General features: G+C 37.4%; 2 protein-coding genes across 3 annotated transcripts in view; both read left to right on the top strand.

Moving 5' to 3' along the window:
• LOC307171109 (uncharacterized protein) overlaps positions 1–7,797 on the top strand; it is a gene marked incomplete at its 5' end in the record, with an annotated part of 137,346 nt that extends 129,549 nt beyond the window's left edge. Inside the window, one exon of the mRNA XM_079892520.1 lies at positions 5,778–7,797. Within this exon, the coding sequence (XP_079748646.1) occupies positions 5,778–6,796 (1,019 nt within the window). The 3' untranslated portion in view covers positions 6,797–7,797. The remainder of the gene's footprint in view (positions 1–5,777) is intronic.
• Positions 1–21,095, top strand: part of LOC307162295 (uncharacterized protein) — a 236,559-nt gene that overhangs the window by 36,224 nt on the left and 179,240 nt on the right. The window lies entirely within an intron of this gene.

The raw sequence follows: 21,095 nt of genomic DNA, 5'->3' as shown, positions 1-21,095 counted from the left end.
CGCACTTTCGCTCGCTCGCGCAGTTCGTTTCGCTTTTGTCCAGTCCGGCGCCTCATCGAAGATGTGTGGCGAGTGACTCGCTGCAGCCGCAGCCGCAGGTGTGTTGTTGTTGTGTGGAATCTGGTGCGCGGCATGGCGGCAGCCGGGTGGTGGGCGTACCCAAAACAAGGATAGGAAGTGGCAGCATTGCTGATACTTTTTTAGCTCAAAACAGACAGATTTCACGCAAAATAGGCAGAAATGACATGCATTGTGAATGTCAGACTTATAATCATTTTCGTTCCGTCTCGTCTCGTCAACGAAAACGTCTCGTCATGTTTTAGTCACCTTAGAGCCATTTTTAGCTAGTCATCGTCGCGTTATCGTCATAAAAAAAAGGTGCGTCAACGAAATCATTTCGTTATCGTCATCATTGACGAAAACAACATTGATGTGAAGTAATGTTTATGCATGGTTATTGAAAAAACTAAAGTTTCTGAAATAAGGCCTCAAAATACTAAAAATGTGTCCATAAGACTTCTGAAAAATGCATTTTGTCGCCTAGAGTTTTTTCTTAAAAATTATGTGAAAATCATCCTGCCTAATCACTCACATAAAACAATACATTGATTTAAATTTTGTAAGACACTTTCTGTTTGGAAAGGCAAGGCGAGTGGGCGTCAACGATCCAACACCATCATGCATATTTAGTGGTTCACACCTGAGGAGACAATGGGGCCCGCATACATAATGAGCCATTCATTCAGGTGTGTCACTGAGCCACAAGAAAGAATGCAAGAGCAATATATATACATATTAGGTTATACAATTACAACAATTAAAATTGTAACAATATTTCCAGTGTAATCTTTCTTTGCAAAAACTAAAGTAGGCTATACATTTTATCATATTTATTTCAAAAGTTAAGGATTCATTAGTTTGAATATAGCCTATATATATGAGCAGAAATTGGCAACATTATAAGCTTATTTGATGTGGCAGTATTTTACAGTAAAAACTTTATAATCCTATTTTTGTAGTCGATTTTCACTCAACTCAGTATAGCAAATGAGTTTGGTAAAAGCTTGTTCATTCATTCACACACAGAAACGCGATTAATTTTAAAACAGTCTTTTTTGCCAGCTGTAGCATCTGTCCATTCATTCATTCATACATAGAAACGCGATTCATATTTAAACAGTCTTTTTGTGTGTACAGACACTTGCGATTAGAACAAAGCAGATATAAAACTGTCCTATTCCTCAGCAGGATCCGTTGCTCCTCGAAATTTTCTTTATTAAGGATTTTTAAGGATTATTATTAAGATAGTATTATTCCTCACAGCGTCGTAAAGTACATGACCCGCGGTGTGTGTTATCCAGCTGATGTAGGCATTCACATGTTTGCCTGGATCACCTCAGATTTTTTGCGTTTGAATAGTGCGCGCTCTCAGTGGGCGGGGTCACATTAAAACATAATGAGCTGAGATGAGAACGACTGACATCTCTCTCTTTTCATACATATTACATAAACTCAGAATATTTGTTTTTTATAAAAATTACTTCATTTAAAAGAAGAGAATTTAAGCTTCATGCCTGTGTGTCTGTATGCCTGATTGACTTGAGTATAGGGATGGGACTAGGGCTGGGCGATTTGGCCTAAAATCAAAATCTCGATTAATTGAACATTTTAACTCGATTACGATTAATGAACGATTATTTTATTTATTTTTTATTTTTTTGCCCTCATGGTTCACTGACAAGTTTTTTACAGTAAATATGCTCACATATTACAAGTGAGAGATTTTTGAATGAAGGGTGCATTACTTGATTTTAAAATAATTGAAGGAAACACACACTATCTACCATCTATGATTATTTATTGAACATCAATGTTAAACAACTTAAATTAAAGCACACATTGCCTAAAACGAACAGTCACTTTGTTCTTATAAAAAAGTAAAAATAAATAACTTGCACTTTTGGAAACAAAATAAATTACTTTCAATGTTTTTCTTATTAAAAGTAGAAAATAAGCAGTATCTCTTCTAAATAAAACAACTCTTGTATATCCTGTAAATAATATTTTAAACAGTGCATTTCTTGCATATACTGTAAACAAATATTTTAATGTGCAATGTATCAATGTAAACAACAGATTGTTGTAATGAAAATACACTGTTGCATGAGGTAATCTTAGCGATCTTGTTATGTCACTATATGAACATGAATTTACTCTAAGTTCTTACTAAGAAACACGAGCATGTTAACCTTTTCAGGTTTCAGGCAGGACCTGAGGCATGTAACAATGTTTCCGCCCGAACTGAAAACCCGTTCTGATGGGGAGCTAGTAGCTGGTATGCACTTGTTGCTCAGTTGTCTCAGTGATTAAGCTCTCCATGCTCGACATGTCGGCGGAATAACGTAATGTAAGGCAGCGGGGTCACGTGACTCCACACGCGGTAGTGTTTTAAAGGGAAAGTAATCTAAATAATCGACCTTGGAAAATTTGATCGATTATAGGTTCTGAATGTCGATTTCGATTACTTTTCGATTAATCGCCCAGCCCTAGATGGGACGATTACCGGTTTCACGATAAACCACGATAAAATGTACTGACGGTTAGTAATATCGTTTAAAATTTAATTATCATTAAAACCGTTTTTGATTTTTCGCGATTTTAAATCCTGTTCAGCCAGCAACAGTCTGACGCAGGCGCGGCGCGCAATGTTATGTTTTTTTATTCAAGAAGGAATTGCAGAAGGCAGTGACCGTGCTCGGGAGATTTTTCAGCCTTTTAAAAGAACCAAATCTGAGGTGTGGTCATATTTTGGCTTTAACAAAAGTCCTGAGGGAAACTCTATCGAGGATGGTCACCCTGTCTGCAGAACATGCACAAGAAAAGGTCACTGCAATAGGGGGAAACTTCAGATCTGCCGAGTCGTCTTGTGTGAACATCACCCACTGTTTATAGCGAACGCAAGGCAAGTTAACTTTGACCTCAATACCAAAACTACATCTGGGAAATAATTGGGCATAAAATGTTGTTTTAAGTTGAACTATTTTATATCAATCACTTGAAATAAACGTGAAGCTTCCGCGAAGAAAAGTTCGCAGCAAGTGGCTTAGCCAAAGATGAACGAACAAGTTCAAACAAGACTATTAAGAGTGACATTTAAGGGATAATAATTTATATTCATTATACACTTATTACACCGATTTGTTTTACCACATAATTACGGGGACATTGAATTGAGATTATGTTTTAAATCTTACCTGTTTATAAATCCATTATGTACAGCGTACAAAACAAGCATTCACAACAATATTATCAAACTCTGTAAACAATAAATCAACTCTGATTTAATTTTCAATACAATTAAAAACGGAGACGCAAGACGGCAAGTTGTATTTGAATGAAACGAGAGAGCGCGTCCATTGTGATATGGTGTAACGTTTGTCAGAGAGTTTCAACTTTCAAGTCTGCCCAGATGAAGAATACAAGACAGTGCAAATGAACTGGTAGTTCCACAAGACTTTTATTGGTGTTTTCTCTCAGTTAAGCACACTCTTCACATACATGACGAAGAGCGAATGTTAAAAGGGAAAAGAGCAGTCATCTTCCTCTTTGCGTGATCAGTCTCACTCTCCCTGTGCGTGCGCGGCTGCGCGCTCACATAAAAACAGCATGCATACAATAACGTACGCCATAGAAAAAGTTATCTTAAAGGCACATCCACATTCATGTCATGAACACTACTTAACACTAGGTGGCCGTTACAATGGATGTGTGCGGTGTTATAATGCGTTGCTATTGACGACCGTCATTTTAAGGAAGGAAATGCTTTAAAAAGTGAATAGAGCTGCTTGTTTTATTTGTTGTTTGTTGATTTTCAAATATAAAACTTGTTGAAATGTCTTCAGTGTGAGCATCAACTCTTTTTGAACACTTTCATCTCGTTTTAACAAAACCGTGATAATATTGATAATCGCGATAATTTTGGTCACTATAATCGTGATATTAAATTTGCATACCGTCCCATCCCTACTTGAGTATTCGCTGAGTTACAGTTCATTTTCGGACGCGTTTCAGAATGGACTACACTGACAGAGAGAAAGCAGAACTCGCATCATGTTTATTTTTCTTCATTTGGCAAAAAGCAAAACATGTTGTTTTTATTGTGAATATACACAAAAATAATACACACTTAACAGGATCGATTGATGTATAACACAAGCATGTAAGATCAAAATCAACAGATTATTTTGAATCTCTTTTGCACTGATAAGGGAAAAAACGAGCAGATCCTGCCAGCGTGATTGCTGACCCCAGGGGGTTAAAATGAACAGGACTCTTATGATAACATGACACGTAAATACTCCAGCGCCAGCACCTGGTTGACCTCTCAGGTGACTGTATTGCACCCGCTGACACCTATCAAATAAGAAGACGACGCAGCGCACGCCCGCGCAGCTAATCTGAGAAGAATGACGTCTGAGCGAGAGAGTGAAACACTCTGTCCACACCCGAAAAAATTAAGCTCACAACATCTCCTAAAGAAACCATCTCCTTAAAGGGGGTCGCACACCGTACAAGAAGCGCACGTCTTTAAAATTCGAACGCATTATTCTCTATGACTGTACACACACCGGCGGTGTCATTCAGTGTCTATCCTCGGTGCCCAGCAACTGCGCCCGCAACGGCTCAAAATCCGGCCGCGACACAGAGCGTTGAGATTCTCAATTCATTCAGTTAACGGATGGTCTGAGGTAAAGTGTTCAGATCGCAGACTCAGCAACTATTTTATTTAATTGTACAGTACAATCATAACATAGTACAGACAGGCATTATCTTCATTTCATAATGTTCTTAGACATAACAATATTGCTGGCCATAAACTGAGAAAGTGCGCGTCCGGTGGGCGATACCTCGAGTTGTCCTAGACGCGTCGCGGCACTTCTCGTCAGGTGTGCGATCCCCTTAAACCCAATCTGCAGAACGTGTAGCCACCAACCTTTTAACCCATCTCCGTGTCCATCACTCTGCGCATTACGCCATTTTACAGAGAGTAAATTGCGATTATTTTACTAGTCATGGAATGCGAAGCGTGACATTAACCTGTTAACAGGGGGTTTCTGTGATCATATATCCTATTTTTTTACTCATCTTATTTTTGCATTTGTATTTGCACTTGATTTTTTTGTTCAAATCTGCTATCTGCATGACTTTATTGGCGCCGGCGCAACAGGTTTAAGAGCTTTTCAGTTCTACAGGAAACATTCAGACAGTGTTTTGCAAAAATTTGCCATAGATTGAGTATACAAGAAGTAATGCATAATAATTCAATTCCTAATTCAATTCCTAATTCAATTAATCGCTCATTTAGATATGGACTTACCGTCACCTACTGGTGGTTTTAATATTGTTTCATGATTGTTTCATTAGCAAAATATTGTTTCATTATTGTTATCGTAAAAATCCTAACACATATTGAGATATAATATTTTTGGTCAATTTTGCACACCCATAGGCAGTATTGTATAAATGTTAATATTACATTAAATATTTGTCATTAATCAAATATGTTTAATAGTTCTCACTTCAGAAATGCCTTGAAAATAATAACTGAAATATCAATGTACCTCATTAATGCAATTAATTTATAATTTACACCAGAATTATGATATGTTATAGCAGTTGTCTACTAGTACTTTCTGCTATTACATCAGGGCTCACTTTCATATTTCTCTCTTCTAATTATTTTCCTGAAAATGAAACCTTTTTTTCTTTCATTCCAGACCTGACGGAACTGAAGGAGGAGAGTGAAGAACTGAGTGAAGTGATGGAGGAGAGCGAAGAACTGAGTGAAGTGAAGAAGAGCGAAGAACTGAGTGAAGTGAAGGAGGAGAGCGAAGAACTGAGTGAAGTGAAGGAGGAGAGTGAAGAACTGAGTGAAGTGAAGGAGGAGAGTGAAGAACTGAGTGAAGTGAAGGAGGAGAGTGAAGAACTGAGTGAAGTGAAGGAGGAGAGTGAAGACCTGAGTGAAGTGAAGGAGAAGAGTGAAGAACTGAGTGAAGTGAAGGAGGAGAGTGAAGAACTGAGTGAAGTGGAGGAGAAGAGTGAAGAACTGAGTGAAGTGAAGGAGGAGAGTGAAGAACTGAGTGAAGTGAAGGAGGAGAGTGAAGAACTGAGTGAAGTGGAGGAGGAGAGTGAAGAACTGAGAGAAGTGGAGGAGGGACATCATGTCAAACCTGGAGAAAAACCTTTGAGTCGCTCAAAGAATAAAAAGACATTTTTAAAGAAAGGAAGAGCCAAGAAATCTTTCACCTGCACTCAGTGTGGAAAGAGTTATACAGCCAAACATAATCTTGAGATTCACATGAGAGTTCACACTGGAGAGAAGCCGTTCACATGTGATCAATGTGGGAAGAGTTTCATACAAAAAACACATCTGAAGGAACACATAAGTATCCACACTGGAGAGAAAACACACACATGTGATCAGTGTGGGAAGAGTTTCACACAATCAACATCCCTTAAGAGACATGTGAAAATCCACACTGGAGAAAAGCCATATATGTGTGTTCAGTGTGGAAACCGTTTCACATACAAACATCATCTTGATGTTCACAGGAGAGTTCACACCGGAGAGAAGCCGTTCACGTGTGATCAATGCGGCAAAACATTTATTGGATCATCAAACCTGAAGAGACACCTGACAGTTCATATGAAGGAGAAGCCGCATTCATGTTCTGTGTGTGGAAAGAGTTTTTCACTGCGGCAAAATTTACATAAACATGAGAAAATACATAATTGAGGAGCCACACTGAAGAAAAACCCCACTTGTTTTCACTGCAGAACTAGTTTCAGACACAAATCAACTCTTAAACGTCACATGAGAGTTCACACTCGGAAGAAGTGGCTTAGGCTTTCTGTTTTTTTGTTTTTTTGTTTTTTTTTTGTCAATATAAAATGTTAATATTACATTAGATAATTGTCATTAATCAAATATATTTAATAGTTCTCACTTCAGAAATGTGATTTGTGCCTATAATCAGGTTTTTCTCTGAAATCACATCAGCTTCTCATTCTGAAGAAAGAACATTTAACTGTAATTATTAATTAAACTCTTTAGGCCTACTCATTTTATCAATTTTGTTGTCCATTTTTATTTTCTAATAAAATAATTTTATTTCTGAAAGCCATTAAGCATTGTTTGCTTATTGCACATTTCATGTTTTAAATTTCTCATGAGCTTTTAAATGTTTAATCAAATTATATTTACCCACACATGACTGACATTGAATGAGATTGCTGTCTGTCTACATTATTAACAGTTTCACCCTTGATAATCCAGTATCATATACATTTCATATACATAGAGTTCTAGTCAGTTTGATGTTTCATTCACACCATGAGGCTTCATGAAGTCAGAACAAATACTATGAACTTTAAACAACACACAGTTTTCACATGATTACTGTCTCCATCTCACCACAGCTTTGCACAACCAGCAGAAAGAGAGCAACTGGAATACAGAGAAGCGGTGTGTAATCCTTATTGTTATTTTTGTGTGATTATGTTTATGTTTACATGTGCTCAGTCGCTATGAAAATTATTTTGAGGCGTCTTTGATCTACCGTTGGCTGTCTATGACGTCACCGCTCGCGCGCGCCGTCTCTTCCCTCATGAGTTTCAGTTAATTCGAGCCGCCAATAAAGAAGAAGAGTATCAGCGTCGAGTCTTCTGAGGTAAGGAGATCAGTTTACGGTATTTCTCATATTTACACAACCATCAAACACACTTTATGCAGTTTGATTAAGCGACAGGCTCATTTTTGTATTGTTTTCATCGATCACAGCGATACTTGTGCGTCTTTTCTGGCGTCTTCCTATAGGAAGCTGTTGCATGCTGTTGAATCAACACTGAAATTAACTAAACGGGGAGAAATAGGACAAAAGCATTTCAACCTTTAAAAATAAAATTGGCTTCAGAAGTCTGATGTCATAACTGCAGGTGGTCCAACGTACGGTTCAGGTTTTTAAAAATCTGTCTTATCAGACTACTGCCTCTTTTCCTTTGGGTTCTCTGAAATCTGAAAAAGAAAGCATGAGGTTACTCAAGAACAAGTCAATTCAGTTGCCACATTCAAGAATGTTAATATACTAAACACAATATGATTTTTGATTTTCATGAAGGTACACATCTCTAGTGTTGGAAAATGTGTGATAGCATCCGATCCATGGTAGCTTTCATGAGAAATGAAAGCTACCTATTAAAGGTTAAATTTTTTACCCTATTCATGTGAGAAAAATAATGAATAGGCGTATGAATAGGCTATGTTTGGGTCTTTTTCTGAACTTTCCCCTAATGGGATTCTTCGGGGCTTTTTTTTTCCTTACTCAGGACATATTGAGGATACAAAATCAGTTGAGTTTGATTCTGTTGCAATTTGTTCACGGTTGACCCCCATTTTGGCTTAAAACGCCTGGACTACTATACAAATACAAATTTGTACAAACTCAATACTCTTATACAAACTCCTATACAAATTTCATTTATCCTTTTTCTTGACATTATGTTTGAAAATCATCCTCCGTAACCAAAAACTACCTTGAATATGCTATCACACATTTTTCAAATACACAGGGTCATATACCTACACAAAAATCACCATGCGGTTTAATCCCTTAAAATGGTACCATCAACCCTCTGTCTCACGGCCTAATGTAATTAAACACACCTGAAGCAGCTAATCAAGGTCATTAGGATCAATGAAAACTTCCAGGCAGGTGTTGGAGCTAAACTCTTCATGAAGAGGAACAAACACCTATAAGCTATAGCCATTAACTATATCTCAGTTCATTTTCTGTGAAACTACATAGCATTCAAGTAACAAGTTTATCTTGTAGAATAAAAGAGCTTAGTTTTTTTCAAAGAAAATTTCTTTAAAGGGATGGTTCAGCCCGAAATAAAAATTGTGTCATCATTTACTCACCCTCAAGTTGTTCCAAACCTATATGAGTTTCTTTCTTCTGTTGAACACAAGAGAAGATATTTTAAAGAATGTTGGTAACCAGAAAGTTGACAGTGGCCATTGATTTCCATAGTAGAAAATAAATACCATGGAAGTCAATGGCTACCATCAACTGTCAGGATGCCAACATTCTTCACTCTATCTTCTTTTGTGTTCAGCAGAAGAAAGAAATTCATACAGTTTGGAACAACTTGAGGGTGAGTAAATACTAGCCGCGTTTCTAGGCCTGTCACGATTATGAAATTTGGCTGACGATTAATTGTCTAAAAAATAATTGCGGTTATGCCGATTAATTGTCAGTTTTAGGGCTTTGCCGATTAATTGTCTGTGTTAGGGCTTTGGCGATTATGCTGATTAATTGTCTGTTTTAGGGCTTTGTGCTTCATTCATTAAATAATTGTGATTAATTTAATCCTTTGTAAGTTATCATTTTGCAGTGTAAGATTACAGTTAACACCTTTAAATATTAAATAAATATATTCAATAGCTATGACAATTTGTTTATTAAACTTAGTGAGTGTATAAATCAGCAGCAAAAAGTAATTTTTGAAAACATCTGCACAGTAATTTAATAAAATCTAAACATGTTAATAAAAACAAATGTGCACAAACCATGATAATATGATCCGCTTCAAAACAGAGCGGAACAAAGCGCGTATGCGCATCGCGGGTGCAGAATGATGTGCTTAATGCAACATGGAGTCACAGTGCGCAGCGCTGCACAAGTGCGCATTTAAAAGTTCACGGCACAAAGTGAAGAAATGTCGAGGGCACAAATCCTAGTGTATATCAGTCCAACAGTTTATTGATCATTTGTTTCTTCACAGTTTTAAACTCCAGTTATTGTGCGTCTGATGCCAATTCATAGTCCTTGTGCTGTGTAGGCACACGGTAGCGAGCGAGTCATTTAGAAACAGCAAAAAACTCCAGCAAAATAAAGTCATTTTATGCAAATCCACAGCCCTTTATCTACAGATCAAGCATTATAACGTCAATGTCACATTGGAGAAAGTTTTACCGTGTATCCTGTCGTAACCGGACGACGCGCGTTGTTTGAATGCTGAACGGAATGATTGGCAGCTGCAGACGAGTTTGTGAACTTTAATTTAACAATGTAAATATAATACTGTCCCTCACATTAAGCTATGGAATGGCTTCAGATGACTTTGAATATATTGCTAGAAAACGTAATTAGTGCTTGTCTATTTATTTTGGTTCATGACTCCCCCTTGTGCCGTAGGTCTATAAAAGAGTGCAATAATCGCGGTTGTCTGAAACAATCGCGGTTAGATCAAATAATCGCGATCAGACGGTTATTTAATTATCGCGACAGGCCTACGCGTTTCCATTACAGATTTGCGCATATGTTTTGCGCTATTATCTAAATATCGATAAAAAACTATTGCGAAATGATGGCGTTTCCATTAACCGATGTTATGCGACTAAAACGTCTTTTTTTTCTCTCGCGATAAGTCATTCCAAAAATCACGGCAACGGACGTTGGTTATAATATCACAGCCACCGCATTAGACATTATTATTATTATTAATGGAAGGAGACGTGGCGTGTTATCCAAGCATTAATGGCAGGGAAAGACCCCCGAACGACACATAAGGAGTTTCTGGGTGTTTCGCCCTCATGCTCCGATTGTGGCATTTCTTTGAGATTTAGAATCCAGTTTTCCTGGAGGCTAATTATTGTTTCTTTTATGAATTTAATAAAGAATTCTGTCTCGTATTCTGTCCAAACGATCCATGTAGGCTACTTAAGTTTTGTGTCTATTTGTTTTTCCTTTTTTAACCCCTAATTGAAAAACGAAAAATGAACGGTTGTTGTCTTTTTAAAACGCAAAGTTGAACACCAAAATTTTAATTTGAACTGGCTACACACAACTGCTGTGCTTTGTTTATGACTTTTTGCCCCTTTATTAAACATTTAAAGGTGCTCTAGGTAACTTTTTAACCTTAACTGAACAGCTTTGGAGTCAGTGGAATGGTTATATTACTTATTTCGGGTTGAATGGTGGTGGTTTCGCACCCCCCTGGTGCCCGAGAGCGGAAAAAACTCACTTGCAACTTTGGGATGCGGGTCGGTGTCAGGAAGTATCGCGTGATATCAGGTCTCGCGATGTAACGAATTGCTTGACGGCACTGCACACGTACACGCCCCCATTCAAGCACCGGCGGGCTAGCTATAAGCAAAGGGCAACGATAGATTGAGTTATGGCTGAGGCTGAGCCTGTAAAAAAGAAGCAGAAAGCTAGGAAATCTTTGTCGGAGGACCAACGAAAGAGGAAACGGGAGACTGACCGAGCAAGAAGTCAGACTCGAGTAAATATATCGGACCGGCTTTTTCAGAATGGTGAGAACTGAGAGAAACAGAAGCCTGCAAAACGGATGCTGACCTGGCTGCTGTTGCACTTGTAAGTTAAGTATCTTTGGAATAAACTGTGTTTAATATTTAAATTTCAAGTAATTGCGACCTCAGGATGTTTGCTATTGTCTGTAAAGGTTTTTATTATGATCACTGTCTGTTAGGGGCTTACTAGTACGCTAGATACTATAACTTTGATGTTAGCATTGTCATAGCAAACACGTTTGATTTCTGTAGTTGTTTGGCCGTTCCTCTGTCGGTTTTATTTGTGTAACTTACACTTTTATTTTATGTCACTAAGTCAACGCGTCTGATAGTAGGCAATATCAGACGCGCAAAATGTTGCACATATCATGATCGAGCTAGAAAAAACGTTCTGATGTTTTCTTAGACAAGCAAAGGTAAACCATCATTCTACCAGATGAACTTATAGACCTTGCTAATATAACTTTAGACAAATATTAGCCTCCGATATATATATATTTTTTATGCTCATGCCCATTCTCCCAAAAACAAACAAACAAACAAACACGAAAGCAGTAGTTCGCCTCGTTCATATCGTTCGTTCCCGGTAAAAATACTAGTATGCATGACAACACAATAAATAAAAAAATCGCCATCAGTTGGAAAGAAAGTATTGCTTTACTTGCCTCGGTAGACATAACTGGTTTTGAAATAGCCGGTTCCTCTGCTCAGCTGGGTTGACAGCTGATCAGCTGGGTTGCTCGTGGCGTGGGGGGAGGAACAACAGTTCGTTTTTACGACAGAGTGTTTGAAAGCATTTACTACCAGACACTAGGGGGAGCTCGTAGAGAAAAAACACTCAGACTTGCATAGTGTCCCTTTAAAATATTCACAAATTAATATGGAAAACATGTCGGTTTTACTGGTTTTCTAAGGCCAAATTAGAAACTGGAATTGATGTCTTCCCCGCAGTGCTGATATGAAGGACTAAAAATGACAGAACGAAAAATAAATAAATAAATAAATAAAAGTAGAAATAAATAAATAAATGCAGAAATAATAGTAAAAATAAATACATTTTGGTAATTTAAATGGCTATTTCTGTATTTTTACATGTATTTGTTTATTTATTTATGCATTTCTATATGTATTTATTTATGTATTTATACATTTATTTATATATTTATGTATTTATATATTTATTTATTTATATATCTATATATGTATTTATTTATACATTTATTTATTCCTACATTTATTTATTTCTGTATTTCCACATTTCTACATTTATTTATTTCTGTATTTCCACATTTCTACATTTATTTTTCCCTGCGCATGTATGCTAATTGACCAATGGCTAAGCCACGCCCCCAAACGCGATGAGCGAATCACAGTACGCATAGCTAACCCAATACACTTGGACATTCTCTGCTTCCTCGTCCATTGCAATGCATTGCAGTTAGTCAGTCTTCATTCGTTTTTATGTTTTTTCTTGTCAGTTTGGCTTTTAAACAGCGTGTGTGTGTGATTTTGGTTGGGTGACAGTTGTAGGTTACAGTTTGACAAGAGTTTACAGTTTGACAAAAGCACAATGTTGTGTTTTACACAAATATAAGTAGGCTAAACACTTTGCAGTTTTAATTATGTCCTGTATGAACAAAATGGAGTATGTTTTTATGCCACTGTTCGATCGCGCCCCGGCGCCCGCTCTCTGACACACACACACACACACACACACACATTCCAGCAATGCAATCTTGACATCGCAGCCTGTTCATTATTCTGCGCTCCCACCAAACGCGAATAGAGCGTCAAATTCGCGCGTATCCGCGTCTAGTTCGACGCTTGAACATTTTGAATCCAAAGCGAATAGGACGCGCGTACACTGTAAAAACTAATCTATAGAATTTACCCAATAAATGTGAGGTAACAATTTGCATCGACTTTGGTGGGGTAGATTTAATCCCATATATTGAGTATAAACTATCTGCAGTAAAAAGCTATTAAATACTTGAATAAATTGGGTAACAATACCTCACATTTATGTATATATTCAACAGCTACTTATTAAAATTAGGTAAAAATTATCTCTTCAAATCAAAGTTAATTAATATCAGTTAATAACAATTACTTATTCAGAGAAGGTAAAATGTACCCCCCACAATAAAGACATTCAGATGGTTCATCAGATCAATGTTTTTAATTCAAAAAATCCTATGAAACACTCAAAATATAGCCTAGTGCAGCACAAAAGCTTTACACAACATTTCAAGTAATGAACCTGTTTTATAACTCACTGATCTATCAAATGTTGTTTCAATAATGTTGGATAAAACATATCCCTGTTTTAGGACATCCAGATTAGAGCGGAAAAGAGAAGTGAGGAAAGAAGGGAGCAGAGAAGAGAAAATGAAAGGAGAAGTGAGGAGATCAGAGCAGTGCTGGATGTCCAATCACATTAAGATTTTCTTGTATCTAAACTCTTAGACTAAACTCTTTGTGTCTCTTCAGATTTACACAACAGTGACTGACCAAATCTGTGGTCCAGGTACATTCATAAAACAAATAACCGAACAGCCTTGTTTATATGCAGCAATGATGCACCAAATTATCAAAAAACACAGAATAAAGTGCTAAATAAAGTACAACAGCTTCACAGAGCAATGGAGTGGGCTGAGAGAGAGTGGATGGATCTGTGTCTGTGTGTGGAGCAAATAAGGGAAAAGAAGAAAAATATAAAACTACACTCCATTACAACTCCATTAAAAGTATGTCCAGACAAAAGATCCTCTTCGAACAAGAGGGGAAATGTGTGTCTACTGCATGAGCTTATTTTTGAGGCTGTGGACCTTTTTCAGTAGTTTTGCCCCGTCAATTTCCAAAAAAAGTTTTTGAAAAGCTTCAAACGTGTTCTTCAGCTCCTTTGGATATTCGATGTTGATTGCATAAATGAGTCCCATCAGCAGTATGCATGCCTTTGTTCGGCTTCCACATCCTTCCATCACTTGGTTTCCCTCGATCACAATAGACAAATCTGATGGATCCTCCTCAGCCATGACATTGTGCTTCACAATCACCTTCATCGTTTTGTCTGTGTAGTCCTCACATTCCTACATGTTAAAAAGAAACAAACAAAAAGCATACACATTTTGTATTTTATTTAAGATGCTGTTTCAATATATTTCAGTTTATCTAAAAGGAGAGCAGAGGGGGAGTGGAAGGCAAAAGGAGAAGGTGGATACGAGAGGAGAGGAGAGGAGGATCCCTTGAGTTAATCAAAAATCTGTTATCAATATGACATACCTGGCAGTCATGGAAAATATCTTCTTGTCTTTCACCGAGGTAGTTAATGAGGCAGCAGACAACAGCATCTCTTTTTTTCTCAATGTTCTGTGTCTGTAGGGAGATACAATTTAGTGATAAGACTGTTAACTATAGCTTTAAGGACAATGTGATTTATTTTATTTGGAAAACTTGCATACCTGTAAAGGATACACTTGTGGTGGGGACGTGGGTGGATGTGACAACACTAGAACTGGTAACAGTGGTCTATCAGTGAGTCTGTGCTTGTGGAGGACAGACAAGAGGAACTGAAGAGAGGGCAAATAGTGAGTGTCCACATACACATACTCTGCCTGCAACAGAAATAAAAACAAAAATTACACAAAACAAATTATCAGACATGTACCTGGGTTAGATTTTGTACAGATGATTTTGGGTTTACCTCAATATAATGCAAATAATCACCCCCTTTGGTTATTCGGGTGGGTGTTTAATACGCAAAATGGATTATAACCCCAGACGTTTAAAAGAACCAGGCGGCTATTTGCAGACCGGTGATTAATTGGGGAAATATGGTAGTTTATCAGTGCTCCTCTGATCTGGGCAGTCTGTCTGACAAGGGCCTGTCATGCAGAAATAACTGACTGTGTACTGACTTAAATAAAGGCATTGCAATTACATGTATTAATATTCATGCTTCATATAATTAGCTTCATATATGTAATGTGCTTCATAGAACATATTATAAAATTATGAAAACATTTATTAAGCACCGAAAGCAGACGTGCCGTGTCAACGCATTCTCATCCTAGGGCGTCATATTTATCTGCGTCTCATATTGACGCTAAAGGGTGCCATGTGCGTCGGATGTAGACGAAATGTCAAAAGCGTCAGTATATGACGCCTTGGGATGAGAATGCGTGTTGGCCTGGGGTCAATTTGTTTATTTGAACACATCAAACCGACGCGTGGAACACAATAAACCAAGTTGCCTGACCGACGGTCCGACGTTGCCCAACGGCCGACCGTCGGCTTGATGTGTCCCGGGCCATGGTGACGCCAGCGACAGATTCAAACTTTAATTTCAAGTAATGGCATGTTAAACAAACGAAAGCCGAATACAAGTGAAGTGTAATATCTCATAATTAAAATATATATATACAGCACTCCTACGTAGGCTAAATAGCTTACCTTCACTCTGCTGTTCGATGGCAGCCAGAGAGAGGATCCAGCGTCGTCCACACTCACTCAAAAACCCGGGCTGACGCATGCGCAATTTAAAGCAACAAAACTCACGGTTTGGGGGTATATTTTACTGCATTTTTCTATGTGATGGTTCTTACTGTTGACGAATGGGTAGCATATGTAGAATTTACCCATTACTTTAGAATTCGTTGGCTGGCTGCAATAATCATGTACATTTTATATGGTTTCCACAGATTATATTTACCACTCTCCAAAATCACTTTTTTCAGTGTATAAAGCGAGCGTTTGAAGCGAAATAGCACCAAACTATGACGTTTACACTGTGAACTGTAAATCTTTGTTCTGGAGCTGAAGCTTATCGACCTTCTCAACAATAAAATTATTAATATAACCCTCCAATGCATATTTAAGGCCCTTTTGGTGACATCGAGATGATATATAATCTTTCTGTCTCCAAAAAATCATCAATTGCCTCCTGTGAAATGTCTCCTACTGTGACAGCTGCCATAGTGCCTGTTACCGAATGTTGACTGAGTGAGTGGAGGGGGCGTGTTTAGCCATTGGTCAATTAGCATACATGCGCAGGGAAAAATAAATGTAGAAATGTGGAAATACAGAAATAAATAAATGTAGGAATAAATAAATGTATAAATAAATACATATATAAATATATAAATAAATAAATATATAAATACATAAATATATAAATAAATGTATAAATACATCAATAAATACATATAGAAATGCATAAATAAATAAATAAATACATGTAAAAATACAGAAATAGCCATTTATATTACTAAAATGTATTTATTTTTACTATTATTTCTGCATTTATTTATTTATTTCTACTTTTATTTATTTATTTATTTATTTTTCGTTCTGTCATTTTTAGTCCTTCATATGCTGAATGAGAAGAGCCATTAATATAATTAATAAACTATTGTTTTCTAAGTGTCGGCTAAAATCACATCTCCATCTCCGCTGTTAAACAGATGCGCTTTTAGAGAGAAATGCAACTTTCATACGGATTAGCCTACATAATCAGAAGGTATTAGCTTTCGATTCGAATTTGTTCGTTTTAAAGTGGACATTTCAAGCTTTAGCCTACTTAGGCTATATTTTGTTTCAGTTCTCACGCTCCAGTTTACGGAGATCATGAAAGTGCGTCTGATTGTTTCTTTTATTTTACAAAAGCACAGCGTTTTCTTGTTATTGTGAGTTTACACAAATAAAAGTGGTTGAGAATAATGTATTATTATTTTCTGTCTGACCAGAAATGATAGAGTATTTTAAGTTGTTTCCACTGTTGATAGGAAAATGTAAGTGTTCGCAGCATAAAAGTGTCTTCTAAATATAGCCTATTAAATGTTATAATAAAATAATATAAAATTATTATTATTTGCGTAGCTATACATGGACTTCAAACACATTGCGTCTTCTAAGTCAGGTGACTGTAAATGCGCAAAAACTGTTTCCATTGCAGTTTTGCGAAATATTCCTTTTTCGAATTGTCTGAAAAACCACCTCATGAGAGCATAAAAACTTTTTTGCGAAATTGACGTGTTTCCATTAAGCGTATTTTCAATTCGCAATTTCAATTTGCGCAATTTGAAGGGTAATGGAAACGCGGCTACTGACATAATTTTCATTTTTGGCTGAACTATCCCTTTGAAGCTGCAGATTCACCATATGTAGACCTTGATCTTTTTAAATATCACAAAATAGCCATTTCAGTCACTTTCTTAATAAACACAAGATGTTTTTTGTTATTGTGTTTCAGTGGAAACAAGCTAAACTGAATGGAAAATCAGTTACATTTCTCAAATTTAAAACAGATTCAGAAATATGAATGCTTTTTTTTTTTAATTGTCCATCTTCGTCGGCCTTCATTCCTACTAAAGGAGCAATGTGCTCTGCATGCAAGCACTGACGGATGCAAGACATGGGCTATGTTTACAGTGTAAGCTAACTTTCTTGCTCATGTTCATGTCTCCTGCACTTCAAGAAATGTGTTAAATGACGTTAGAACTTTATTTAGGAAATTCGTAATAAATTTTACTAAAGCAATGTGCATTTTAAGAATGTAGATGCACCATTGTTTGAAACTGTGCTAGAGAAGTCATGTAAGTATGTCATGTGCTTCAACAAACAAGACTTCTGTATAGGATGCACCTGTGTTTTCCCTCTAATGAGGAAGCATTAGACTACTGAGGCCCCGTTTACACGTATATGGTTATTTTGAAAAACGGAGACATTTCTCTTCGTTTGCGCCCTTCGTTTACATGCAAACGGAGGATTCGCCAATGAAACCGATTCTTTCTAAAAACTCCGGCCAGAGTGGAGATTTTGAAAATCTTCGTTTGTCCGTTTGCATGTAAACTGAGAAAAACTGAGTTTTAGGCAGCGACGTCACAGAATGTGACTATTTTCGGGATTCTGATTGGCTAAGGTGGGCTTGAGCTTCTCGTTACACTGCCACCTACAGGTTTGGCATGCTCTTGACAGCATATACACAGGTTCGTGTGCACGATGTTATTTTTGAAAACGAAGAGGGGTGAAATGTCCGTTTATGAAAATAGCCATCCACGTGTAAACGTAGCCTTAGAAGTGCGCATGCAAAACCAAAATGGGCGTTTACCAATCAGTGGCCAATTTCAAACTACATTTTTCAACAGACTTGCTAAACCACCCCACCCCTAAACCAAGCCCCCAGTGGATTAGAGCAAATCAGGTAAAGCGGTTGAAAATGCCCATTGTGGTTTGAAAACGACCCGCTGATAGAGAAACACCCACTAGTGTTCTGCAGAGATACATGCCTGAATGATCTTGTGCTCATCAACTACAAATCACTGTTAGTTCAATGTCACTGTCTCCACCCATGTGTGCTGTTGGCTTTCATCAAAATTTCAATGCTGATCCAACACACTTTAAACACTGAAGTGTCAATCTCAACCAAAATTATGGTTTGGATCAAAACTCAACATTGTATCAATGTCCCCATGATATCTGTGCGATTTATTTCAACAGTTTACTTACTTTGAAAATTAATGTATGTTAGTAGATTTAGTAACAATAAATAAAATGCAAGTAAAAAGCATGCTAAAAACAGAAATACATTATATGCACCATTGTTTGAAACTCAGAGAGTTCATGCATGTCAAACACACAAGACTTCCATATAGGACACACCTTAGCTGTGTCCCAATGTGAAGGCTGCATCCTTCAAAGGACTGAAAACTTCAAGGATTCAGCCTATGCGTCCTCCTATGCGTAGCCTTCATAGGATTTCCTAATTGCGCAACCAGGTGTTCTTGATCACCGCTCCTGGCGCCAAGCAACGGTGTGAGAGGACAGCTGCCATCCTGATAATTCATTTGATATAGCCTAATTGAGTAAACAGCTGTGGAGCCAGAATTGGCTATTGTCATTTTTATGTTTTATATTTTACTGGAGGACATGTTGAGAATGTTTCAGCCCCTGCGCTGCCAGATCATGAATTTTCGGTTTAGCCCTGTTTGAATATAAAACCCAAGTGAATATAAAAAAGTCCAGTATTTCTCGCGCTCGTCATCGGCAGCTGTCACAGTTGCTAGGCGACAAGAACAATCCTCCGTAGGCTAGACCAATCCGAGTGCTTCAGATACGCCCTTTCATATGGGACGCAGCTATAGTTAGCAACAATTTGTTAATATTGTGACAATAGACCTACATTTTGTTACTTTAATTTTCGGAACTGCATATTTTGATAAGTATTCACGTACAAACAGTGTTGGGGAGGTTACTTTGGAAATGTAATAGATTACAGATTACAAATTACCCTATTTAAAATGTAATAAGTAGTGTACCTTTTCAATTACTTTATAAAAGTAAAGTAACTAATCACATCTGATTACTTTTTGATTACTTTTAAGTTTCTAATTGATATTTTCAACTAAATCATTTTCAAGCATTTATACCAAGCAGGTGTGACCTTAGAGTAGCTCTGTTTACTGTGAGAATTTCAAAATCTTTCATCACTTGAATTAAGATTATATTAATTTAATTTTAACGTATAACAACCACAAAACCAGATCTTATAACAAAAAAAATTGTTTGCTGCCGTTACAAAATCTAAATTTTGCATAGCTATGACAGAACACACTGGCAAGTAACAATGCCTTGAAAAAAACTTTAATCTTAAAAAATAAAGATATACATAAAACCAGATAGGCAGTTAAAACAGTTATTAAAACAGTTACATAAAAGAAAAAGAAAAACACTGGTGTCTCATAGCCATCAATGCAATTAGGGAAAGAAATTAATTAAATGTGTTTGTGTGCAAATGCTCTTTACCCTCCAAAAATCAAACTGGGCAATAGAGCGACAGATAGAGTGTCCACACCACACATCAGTCATCAAGGGGTAGGTCACTGGGACAGTGCTGTTTGTTGTAACGGAGCAGTAAGACCTGTTCCATGTGGTCATCACTCATTCTGTTTCGAGATGAGGTCAAAAGATTGCCTCCATGACTAAAAAGACACTCCACTGGAGCACTGGAAGGCAATGTGGTGTTGTACTTGATAAAAAGCCTCTTAACTGTGGGAAATGCCTTAAGAGACGTCAGGTTGTTATGTGAATCTTCTAAGTACTTTCTGACTTCATCATGAGTTGTGCTGTCAGATGATGATTTGGCATTATGAAAGACAAAAAAGTTTTCCTCTGACTCATCAGATTTCTCAGAGTTGTCATCTCTCACTGTAGCTGGACTGTGCAGTGGTTCCTGAGCAATAGCTTCCTGCAGTAAGGTTCTCCTCATGTCGTCTCTCTTCTCAGGGCTAAGCCAGTTTAAGCGGAACTTTGGCAGGGTTGCGGTCGCCATCTTTGCTTCATGGCTGGCTAACACTGATCCAAAGCGTTCTTCTATGGCCTCACCGATAGTGGTAACGATGTGTGAATTATAAAGCAAATGAGGCATCTTTTCAAATAGCTTAGTCTTAAGGCTAAGCAAAGTAGGGATTAAAAATCCTAGGTAACATTTGCTTTCACCCTGGAGAATGTCAGTGGCAACAGCTAGAGACTTCAGAACCTCAATGTACTCTTTCAGGAATACAGACTCTTGTGGATGAAGCCTTGGCACATCAAGCTTATCACAGATCTCCCTCAGCTTTTCTACTGGGAGCCCTGCAAGTTTTGTGATAGCCCTGAACTCTGAGTTCCATCTTGTGACTGATGGGACAGTCAGATGCATATTGGCAATCTCCTGAACAACTTC

Source organism: Squalius cephalus (genome assembly GCF_949319135.1).
Source record: "Squalius cephalus genome assembly, chromosome: 1".
Lineage (NCBI taxonomy): Eukaryota > Metazoa > Chordata > Actinopteri > Cypriniformes > Leuciscidae > Squalius > Squalius cephalus.
This window is presented reverse-complemented; position numbering and strand designations above follow the sequence as displayed.